Below are 11,394 nucleotides of genomic sequence, written 5' to 3' on the forward strand. Positions count from 1 at the left end.
TGCAAACTTGCTATAATCTTATACAAGTACCGTCTCTGCCCTTCCAAACATCTCTGTTTTTCTGCCACACAAACTTAGGCCAATCAAACATACAAAACAGTGGAAGGAATGATAAACTAGAATTTTAGCACATTGTGGACAAGGTTGAGATGGAATGGAATAGAAGACGGAAACCTAAGGATCCTTTCAGTCCGTTCATACACACAACGGGTGCAGACGACATCTCCGGCTCTCATGGTCTGGAAGATAAACATCATGAGATGTTAAGAAAACCACCAACTAACTGCTTAAACCATTTAAGATCCTTATCCGATGGGGCTTAAACATTTCAACAGATGTTATATATTTCACATATCTGACCAGATCTTGTTCTCTGAATTCAAAGAATTGCTCTTTTTCACTTTCCAACCAATGCAACACTGATTTAACCTAAATAAAGTTACAAACTATCTATTAGAAACAAAAAAGCACAGACATTGAGCAACCTGTTTACTGACTGTAAGTGGCCTAAATGGGAGCAGTGTGACTTCTATAATAATGTGAACTATATGGTGAGGAATGAATAAACTAATTATTGTAAAGTGTTGCGCTTTTTTGTTTTAAGAATGCTCATTAGAGTAGGCTAGTAGTAGTCTATTTTATATGCCTAGTGGCATAATTCAGTTACATTAACATTATTTTTCCAAATAAGTGGTGCACTTACGAGAATCATCTGGCCATCATTGGTTAGCTCACGTGTCCATGATGTCCTCTCAGGCCCCTCCCGCCCCTTCTGCAGCGTCTGCTCACAAGTGATTTTACGGTCGGTCTCCCATTTTGGAAAACTCTGGCGAGAAATTGTTAGAAACAGTTAGAAAAGAGCAAAAAGCAGAGATATATTAATTTTAAATGTCTTTATAGAGCCTCAAAGTTTGTTGAAAAAACGTACATCATGTGTATGTGTGTATAGATAAAAGTGAACTTTCACCATCAAATAAAGTTAGTGTTTAGTTGTAGAAAATATAAAAAATAATACATTTAAGACATTGATATTTTCTAATAGTAAACTATGCAATATGCTAAAGTGTAGCAGGTAACGAGAGAGAAAATATAATGTGCTGAGATGCGTGGGCATTACTGTGCAAGGGCGTCCATCCACTGTAGCCTCGCTGAAGGACTCGCCCACCGTGAAGGACACATGAGTGGTCCGAACACTAGTTGAGGTCTGAATGGAGAGACTTTCCCCCCTGCTGTGTATCTCAACAGCTGGTTTGGAAGCTGCTGCAACTGCAATCTTCCTCAAAAAGACATTTACGCCTGTAGAACATACACACACTTATGTGTTAAGAAAATAATGGCCATTTATTACTATCAGAAATCAAAGCCATTTTTCCTGCGGCCAATTTCCTGTCCTTAACAAGTGTGTCCAATCTGTACTGGAATGTTTTTACTGTCTAAATAAGCGGTCACATATTTAAGCAATCAAATCAGTTACCACAGTCTTAATGTTTACACCAAGGAAACCTATACTTTTTTGATACTGAGTCAAGACAGTGGATTCATTCTTGTCTTTATTTCATTTAGGGGCAACTGTGTACTTGGTTTAAGTGAACTCCCCCTTGAGTGAATAATTGGGGTCGAGGGACGGTGTGTCTGCAGAGCCAACGGCTGGCCGAGGGGCCCTGTATCAGGGTTTGTGCGCCTGATCACAATCCCATGAGGAAGTGAAGCAGAACATTTTTCATGCAGCTTTCCATTGATTGTGCTCACGGTCAAAGCAAGTTTCAGTTTGACCTGAACAAAATATATTTTTTATAAATAAATAAAAGACATTTACATTCACTCATGCAAAGGTTTCTTTTGGTTTATAGTTTTCTTGTCAGATGATATCAAATTGCTAATTTTAAAACAGCATTGTTGCTTATTTTTAAAGGCGCAATAATTTAAAAATATGTATATTAAATTAATAATGCAAACACTTTCTTTTTCGGGCTTTTGATTAGACTTTTGTTTTTACAAACTAAAGAAAATTACACTACCTTTAAATTTTTTAAACATCACAATATATATATATATATATATATATGTAACTTGTAATTGATTATAATAAAAAAATATAAACCTATACGAATACAAAGTTCACATTTAAAAACAGAGATTTTGTTTTAATTTTCTTAGATATAACTTTTATAATAACAAACGAATCTTGAAATCTCACCGAGAGCTTTTAGAAGTTCCTCGAAATTTTTCGGAACTTTTCATTTTCCAGGATCCAGAAAAGTCAGCAAACGTTCGCTCCGTGTTCGCCTCCATGTTTCTCTGCGTATCTTTGCTTTCAGACAGTTGTTCTGGACCGCTCTTTCTCTTCTTCATCCGCCGGCGTTCAGCAGTCTTTCTCTCTCTTTCAGGTTAGTCTGTGTATGTGCGCTGAGTTCTCGACCAATCCGCAGCGTTTGCGCCTGTGTCGCGTCTCATTGGGCGGCCGCTACTCGCGCACCACATGTGCTTCCAGTAAAGATTCAGAAAGACCCCTATTTACCGCACCATTTGGCTTGAGCGATCGGGTCATATACTGCTAATTGCTTTAGTTGCATCCTAATATGTGTTATTTGTCATTTAACAGGCGCTTTCATCCAAAGCAACTTGCAGCATGATTTTTACAAGTCCACTTACTCCAGACTCCTTGTTCATGGATCAAGCATCAATCACACATGCAGGGATTCTCAAACTTTGCACTTCAATTGTTACTTTTAGTTACAGTTGTCATTTACTGAATCTGATACTATTCAATTCTGTTTTGGAGATTTTGTCAAACAAGAACCTTTTGTTTAAAAACTGAAATAGTGTAAAATACATGGAAATCCCCATATTATCCAGCTCCCTTTCTCTCATACAAACATGCCAACAAAGACATCTCATGCTGAGCTTTGTTAGTATTCAGACCACAACAGTCAGCCATTGTCAGTCAATCATATCACGCTTCAAATCTCGGCTCTCTTCTGCCCCTTGCTGAGAGCTGCTGTAGACTGATCTGTGTCTGTGTCCCAACAAGACTCTGGTTTTGAATTTGCATTTAGACCTCCTCTGAAGTTTTGAGGGACTTTACGTTTTCAAATAAATTTAAACCAACCACTTGTTTATTGTTGAGACCACAACATATAATTAATTTAGTAAAATCATATTTATAATAGTAAAATATAGTAAAACAATATAGAAAGTAAAATAAATGAATCAGGTAAAATGTAAAATAAACTTAATATTTATGAAATCTAGTGATATCTTAAAAAAAAATTCCCTTTTCTACAAAAGTTATGCAAATTTGTACAGCCGAAAATAGCATCTGATTCTATATCAGGTATGTCGTAAAATTAATGTTATAAAGTTCTGTTGATCTGGAATAAAGAGCTTCATCTTAAAATTCTTTACAACAAAAGACAACACTATATTTTTGCCTATTTTGCACAATAATACCAAATTTCAGACCCTGAATTCTGATTCTTTATTTTTCTAAAATTTCTTTATTTGCTTATTTACAATGAATTTTGCCACCAGCTATGACCTTAATAAATGATGAAGCATCATTATTAGTTTTTCTTTAATCAGTTCCATTCATTCTCTCCAAAACCCATCCATTCACACTCCCTTACTCTCACTTTGCTCTAATCTGCTTCACTTTATTTCGTTTTTGTTCCTTTTGTGCACGTCTCCACATTCCTCATACAAATGGCGTGAAAGAAGCATTGAGGAGACAAGAAGCAAATGGAGAGTTTGAGTGCCAAAAGGGAAGCCAGGGAGGAGAGAAAGAATGAGGCCGTGTAAACTGAAACCACATCCTCTTCTCCAAATGCTCGGAGGTAATTACCAGACGATTCCTGAGTTGCTCCCCCCCGTCCCTTTCTCTCCCTTTACCCCCTGATCCCACCCCTCCTAAAGAAAGCATTTCAACAAGTCTGGCTAAGAAATGATATCCTGGAAAACTGGAACAGAAGAAAAGCGGAGAGGGGAAGACGAGTGTGAGAGAGAGACGAGAGAGAGAGAAAGAAACTGATATTTTCGTCAGAATGGAGACAGTGGCAAAAGTTCAAGCTGTTTTCTTGCTCTCTCTTTGAATGCTTCCCCTAAAAGCACGTTAGCAAGTCTTTCTTTGAAGTGATCGAGTGAAATAAAGCTACTTTGAATTGAATTAGAAAACAATCCTGATTCCACACTCACCTACTACTGACCCCATTATCTGGGAGACGATGAGGAATCCATGTATGAAAAGAGAAAAGACAGCAGAAGGAGGGGGAATATTTCTTATCACATAAAAAGTCAATTATTTGGGAGACTAAGTGAGCAGTCTGTGATAACAATCACTGATGACCTAAGTGCAGATGCCATAATAAACTGAAGAGCCTTTCATGGCACAAAACATAATAGAAGTTCAATGGGCCCAATGAATGTAGAGCAGGCTTAGTTCACCCAAAAATGGGCCAAAACTTTATATTAGTTTTGATATTTTTAACCATCTTTTGAAATTTTATCATGACACTTTCTGTACCTCTGAAAAACCTAATTACTACCTGTTACAATAATACTCTCTGGGACGCATTTAGACACGATATTAAGATACGTGTGATGAATAAAATGCTTAATAAAATGCTGTTTTTCATTTTAAAAGTAAGACATAATATAACATAACATGCAGTATTTTAAAGGGATTGTTCACCCCAAAATGAAAATTCTGTTATTAATTACTCACCTTAATATCGTTTCAAAGCGTTTGTAAAACAACAACTGCAATATTCCCAGTCCTAGAAATGTAGTCCATGTGACATCAGTGGCTCAACTTCAGTTTTGCAAAGCTACAAGAATACTTTTTGAGGGCAAAGAAAATAAAAAATAACAATTTATTCATCAATTCTTCTCCCCAAGTTACGCTCTTCTGCCATTTTTGGAGAGTACCACGACGCATGTGTGTGCTTTCCCCAGAACGTAATCATTATTTTTTACGATCAGCATGCGCACGTTTTCTCCTGATGATTACGTTCTGGGGAGAAAGCACGCACATGCGTCGTGGTACTCTCCAAAACGGCAGAAAGCGCAGAGAGGGGTAACTTGAGGAGAATAAAGGCCTGTTCACACCTAGGACAATAACTATAAAGATAACGAATAAAGATATACAGGTGCATCTCAATAAATTAGAATGTCGTGGAAAAGTTCATTTTTTCAGTAATTCAACTCAAATTTGTGAAACTCGTGTATTAAATAATTCAGTGCACACAGACTGAAGTAGTTTAAGTCTTTTAGTGTTTTAATTGTGGTCTGTGATTTTGGCTCACATTTTACAAAAACCCACCATCTCATAGACAAATTAGAATACTTCATAAGACCAATAAGAAAAAAACAATTTTTTTTAGTGAATTGTTGGCCTTCTGGAAAGTATGTTTATTTACTGTACATGTACTTGTTAGGGGCTCCTTTTGCCTTAATTACTGCCTCAATTCAGCTTGGCATGGAGGTGATCAGTTTGTGGCACTGCTGAGGTGGTATGGAAGCCCAGTTTTCTTTGACTGTGGCCTTCAGCTCATCTGCATTGTTTGGACCGTCTCTTTGTTTCTCATTTTCCTTCTTGACAATAGCCCATAGATTCTCTATTGGGTTTCAGGTCTGGTGAGTTTGCTGGCCAGTCAAGCCACACCAACACCATGGTCATTTAACCAACTTTTGGTGCTTTTGGCAGTGTGGGCAGGCAAATCCTGCCGGGGAAAATGAAATCAGCATCTTCAAAAAGCTGGTCAGCAGAAGGAAGCATGAAGTGCTCCAAAATTTTCTTGGTAAATGGGTGCAGTGACTTTGGTTTCAAAAAACACAATAGACCGACACCAGCAGCTCAAATCATCACAGGACTGTGGAAACTTAACACTGGACTTCAAGCAACTTGGGCTATGAGCTTCTCCACCCTTCCCCCAGACTCTAGGACCTTTGTTTCCAAATGAAATACAAAACTTGCTCTTATCTGAAAAGAGGACTTTGGACCACTGGGCAACAGCCCCAGTCCATTCCTTGTGAAGTTCACTTGAATCGATTTTGCTTGACAATCCTCATAAGGCTGTGGTTCTCTCGGTTGGTTGTGCATCTTTTTCTTCCACACTTTTTCCTTCCACTCAACTTTCTGTTAACATGCTTGGATACAGCACTCTGTGAACAGCCAGCTTCTTTGGCAATGAATTGTTGTGGATTACCCTCCTTGTGAAGGGTGTCAATGATTGTCTTCTGGAAAACTGTCAGATCAGCAGTCTTCCCAATGACTGTGTAGCCTGGTGAACCAAGCTGAGAGACCATTTTGAAGGCTCAGGAAACCTTTGCAGGTGTTTTAAGTTGATTAGCTGATTGGCATGTCACCGTATTCAAATTTGTTGAGATGGAATTGGTGGGTTTTTGATAAATGTGAGCCAAAATCATCACAATTAAAAGAACCAAAGACTTAAACTACTTCAGTCTGTGTGCATTGAATTTATTTAATTCACGGGTTTCACAATTTGAGTTGAATTACTGAAATAAATAAACTTTTCCACGACATTCTAATTTATCGAGATGCACCTGTAGTTCTAAAAAAATCGTTCTCAATATTAAAGAATAGCAGAGTCCACACTACAACTATAACAATAAAGGCACAGAGAAAACGTGTTTAATCTTACTCCGTAGTATGCACTACTACCCAGCTGATAAACGATAAAAAACATTGACAGCCAATCAGAATCCATCCTGCTATAACGAGCTTGAGAATTTAAAGTGGTAGACGTGCATGCGCTTACAGACGATATCGCTTGCTGGTGTGGATGCTAATATCGTTATCTTTATAGGTTATCATTCTTGGTGTGAACGGGCCTTAATTCTTTGCACACAAAAAGTATTCTCATAGCTTCGCAAAACTGAAGTTATGGACTACGTTTCTGGGACTGAGAACATTGCAGTTGCTGTCCATGCAGGGTCACAGAGCTCTCAGATTTCATCAAAAAAATCTTAATTTGTGTTCCGAAAATGAACGAAGGTCTTGTGGATTTGGAATGACATGAGGGTGAGTAATTATTGCCATAATTTTCATTTTGGGGTGAACTATGCCTTTATAATACTGCATGTAATGTTATATGTACGTCTAATTTTTAAAATGAAAAACAGCATTATATTAAGAAACACTCCATGTGTACTTGATTTCTTTGTCTAATCAACAAAAATGCTTCCCAGAGAATATTATTATAACTGGTAGTAATTAGGTTTTTTAAGAGGTAGACTACAGAAAGTGTCATGATAAAATTTAGAAAGATGGTTAAAAATATCAAAACTAATATCAAGTTGGCCCCACATATTATAACTCCTAATCTCACACAGAGTAGCCGCTAATTTTATCTCTTTATTTTCATTCTGTTTGTAAAAAGAAGTCTTGTTTGTAAATAAAGCTAAAATAAATAAAATCTATTAATCTAATTTACCTGAATTGGCCTAGTAATTCCTCTCAGGTGACTGAGCCGTTGAAATACACAGTACAGTCGTCCAAGAAGCTCAACCGTTAATTTTTAAACTCTATTTGGCGCCACCTAGAGTTCGCGCGCTTGCTTCCAGGAACTGTCTGCGCAACAAGGCGCATTTCCAGCCGTGCACAATTGATGGTAACACGGACGAAACATGGCGAACCACCTTCGCTTCGTCGCTCGGACTGTCATGGTCCAGAACGGCAATGTCGATGCGGCATATGGCGCTCTGAGCAGGTACTTATGAGACGTCTGGAGACTTTGATATATGTATATGAAATGTTGTTATAAATCCTTTAGTTTAGCGCTAATAACTGATCCATATCATAACACGACACATGTTAAGTCATGTAGACCTGCCGCTAATGTTGTGTTCTCAGGAACGGTAACGTTAGGTCATTTAGTTGATACATGTGAATTATGTATGCATTGCTGTATTGTACCGGCCAGGGGTTTTTAAACATTCAAAACCAGTGACCGCTGACTCAAGATTCAGTATCAAACTGGTTTTTCATGTTAGCACGTAATAACTTGAACAAAAAACATTAGTAGCCTATATTAAATAATGATTAACAGGTCATTAGATAAAAGATCAATTATTTCAGTTTACTATAGAGTGTATAAATCTCACATGGCCCTCGCATTTACATCCTAAGGTATCTGTTGAGCAATGTTGCCTGTAGTGTCATTTTAGTAGCCTATAATTAATTGTGTCCTTGTACAGTTTTTATTAATATTTTTAAATAACCCTTTTATATTTTAGTTTTAATTTTTAGTTTAGAAATCGTATTATTTTGAAGATATGCCTTTGTCATGTTTATTAGATAGATAGATAGATAGATAAAACATTTTTATTTCAGTTTTTTGTAAGCTCATCTTTCTTTTTTAGTTAGTAGTTTACCACTTCAATTTAAACTTAATTCAGCTAGTTGCCAAGGAAATATTTACATCTAATATTTATGTTTTATTACAGTTTTATTTGGTTGTAGTTAACAATAAAAACCCTGGTTGCCTGACTTCTTATATTGTATGAAAAAAAATCACACTTAAAAGTCTGAAAGTCTTTAATAATTTAAATCTTAGTGTGCTTTATTAGCATTAAAATGTTTTTGTATTGCCAAAGATTTTGCAGCATAATATAAGCTCTGATTAGAAATTATGCAATTTCAAATAATAGTGCAAATAAACAAGTAATTAACATATTAAATGAAATAACAATAATTCACAAATATAGCAAAACAAAATGAGATGAAGTAACCACCCTAGGTAAATAAAATAAAGTAATACTATCAATATATAAAAAGTATTTTTTGTGTTATTGCAGAAGTTTCTATGGAGGGTGCAGTTGAGTTGTAGTCTTGCAATATGGGCTTGAACATATGATCAAAACTCTTACCTTGCAATAACTCAATAAAAAATTATGATATTATTTGGTTTGCAAGGTTGCCTTGTTTTTACCACATAACTCAATAATAGAGTATGATATTTCATGTTTACAGATATTGTAGTTGTTACATGCTCTTTCTCTCTCTTTTTCTCTGCAGAGTGCTGTCCACTGATGGAATAATTGAATCTGTGAAGCGTAGAAGATACTACGAGAAACCCTGTCGTAAGCGAGAGAGAAAGAGCTATGAGAACTGTAAGAGAATCTACAATACTGAGATGGCCAGAAAGATTTCTTTCGTATCAAAAACACAAAGACAAGATCCATGGCTGGGATGTTAAGATGACATAAACTGACTGTTCGTGTCGACCAACATATGAGTCATGCAGCTTGATCTGAAGATGAAGATCCACAGGAACATTTTACATGTTCACCATTAAGAAGTCATTGCAGGACTATGTTGTGATATTGCTGACTTAACATGTTGACTAACTGCTGTATGTTGTTAATAATAAAAAAGCTGTAAAATCATCATATGAACTTTTCATTTGATTTACAACAACATTTACAATAGATGCTTTGCCAATAAATATGAATTTGTGTTTTATCAAATGTAGAAAGTTTTTTTCTTTCTGTGAGTTTTAACAGTATTGCTGTTTGCTAAATAAGATGTATTTCCTCGTATAACCAGAAATTTTAAAAAGGAGGCTAAACCAGACTTTGTAAAAAAAAAAAAAAAAAAAGAAAAGAAAGAAAAAAATGTATATATACTGTGTTCCAGGAGTGACAACTCCTTGAGCAAACAACAGGGGCTCTAGATGAATGCAGAAGTTATCTGACTAGTTACACCCTAACAGGGTGGAAGTCTGTTTAAATAAGAATGGTTTAAACACATTACAATGAGTCCAAACCTTGAGTGTAGTCTTTACAAGCTGCATATTTTTCCACCAGTGGATATGAACAAGTATAGAAACCTGAAATTGCTAGGAAATTTCATAATTGCATACTAATAATAATGTTGATTTTAGCCAGCTAAAATACTAAAATACGACTCCTCTATCCATGATATTGCTTTCTCTAGTGAAAAAGTTGTCTCATCTGATCCAGGAGAGAAATATGCACTGATCAAGCACCATTTAGAATTGAAAAACTGTTCAAAGCTATTCTAAACAAATATGCTGATATATTTTGATGTGAGAGGACTACAGGGGATGGACTTTTCCACTGGAGGAAGTGTATGGACTCGTATTTTGGCCGGAAGTGACAGTTTATAAAGTTAAAATGCCGTGATGATGGATTTATTTCTTACAAAACACACAGCTTTTATCAGCCGTTTGGACTCTCATTCTGACGGCACCCATTCACTGCATCTTTGGATTTATTGGTGAACAAGTGATGTAATGCTAAATTTATCCAAATCTGTTCCGATGAAGAAATCGGAAAATCATCTACATCCTAGATGGACTGAGTTGTCATTTCTGGGTGTAATATTTGTTTAAGATTAAGTTAATGGGTAAATTGCCTGTTCTGGAGTTTTTCAGTCTATGGAATCTTAGGCATGTTAAGCTGAATTGCGCAGTATTTGTTAACTGGAAGGAGCCTTGTAGTGTTCTTTCACTGAGTTCAAGGTCTCAGTGATATGTGTAACATGGGGGATGGGTCTCTCTCTCTCTCTCTCTCTCTCTCTCTCTCTCTCTCTCTCTCTCTCTCAAGGGTCATTATGTTCAGTGTATAAATGTGGATGGGGCCTCAGCTCTAAGCAGCTGAAGTGGTTTTGCTTTCTATAATTTCATGTTTGCATTTTAGTCTAACCAGTGAAAATGTATGACGTGCCACTTCTGCTCCTCCTTCAGTTGCTTTGGGGGACATAAACAATGTTGTTCACAATTGTTATTTATTCACTCCAAGGTCTTTTATTTAGAGTGGAAGTTTGAATTATTTCCTATTTTTAAAGATAATTATTGTGCCCAAAGCTGTGTTTGTTTTATTGGTAGAATTGTGCATGATAAACTGTGCACAGAAAAAGATCCAAAAGCTGTATAGCCATGCGACATTCTGCCACAGATTTAACAATATTCTTGTATGTAAACTATGCAGGGGGATGGGGCTGCTGGGTTAGTGAGTTCACACAGTATAGTTTGGATGGAAACTCTCCTTCATGCAAAAAATACTGTTAAATACTGTGCAATAAAGAAAATATACATTTTTAAAAAGGAAACCCTTTATTTATTTAAAGTTGTTTATATATATATATATATATATATTATATATATATATATATAATATATATATATATATATATATATATATATATGAAATATATTAGATATAGATTTTATATACATGTTTTAATTTCACTAATATCAATTGATCAATGTCAGGGTTATTATGTTTAACTAAAACTAAAAAAAAGGAAATACACATTTTATTTAAGCATTTCTTATTTAGTTTTACTTCATATATTAAAATAACTAACACTAAAACTGAAAAAGAAAAAAAAAAACTATATCGAAATATTTA

General features: G+C 35.8%; 1 protein-coding gene and 1 pseudogene across 1 annotated transcript; one reads left to right on the plus strand and one right to left on the minus strand.

Annotated features, from left to right (window-relative positions):
• Window positions 1-116: 116 nt before the first annotated feature.
• LOC109111950 lies at window positions 117-2,292 on the minus strand (annotated as a pseudogene).
• A 5,275-nt stretch (window positions 2,293-7,567) lies between these two features.
• On the plus strand, window positions 7,568-9,481 carry LOC109067605 (28S ribosomal protein S21, mitochondrial-like). Its single transcript, XM_042755817.1, has 2 exons — window positions 7,568-7,727; window positions 9,035-9,481. The coding sequence occupies exons 1-2, from the start codon at window positions 7,645-7,647 to the stop codon at window positions 9,213-9,215; spliced, it is 264 nt and encodes an 87-aa protein (XP_042611751.1). The 5' UTR covers window positions 7,568-7,644; the 3' UTR covers window positions 9,216-9,481.
• The last annotated feature ends 1,913 nt before the right edge of the window (window positions 9,482-11,394 follow it).

Source organism: Cyprinus carpio, unplaced genomic scaffold, assembly GCF_018340385.1.
Source record: "Cyprinus carpio isolate SPL01 unplaced genomic scaffold, ASM1834038v1 S000006749, whole genome shotgun sequence".
Classification (NCBI taxonomy): domain Eukaryota; kingdom Metazoa; phylum Chordata; class Actinopteri; order Cypriniformes; family Cyprinidae; genus Cyprinus; species Cyprinus carpio.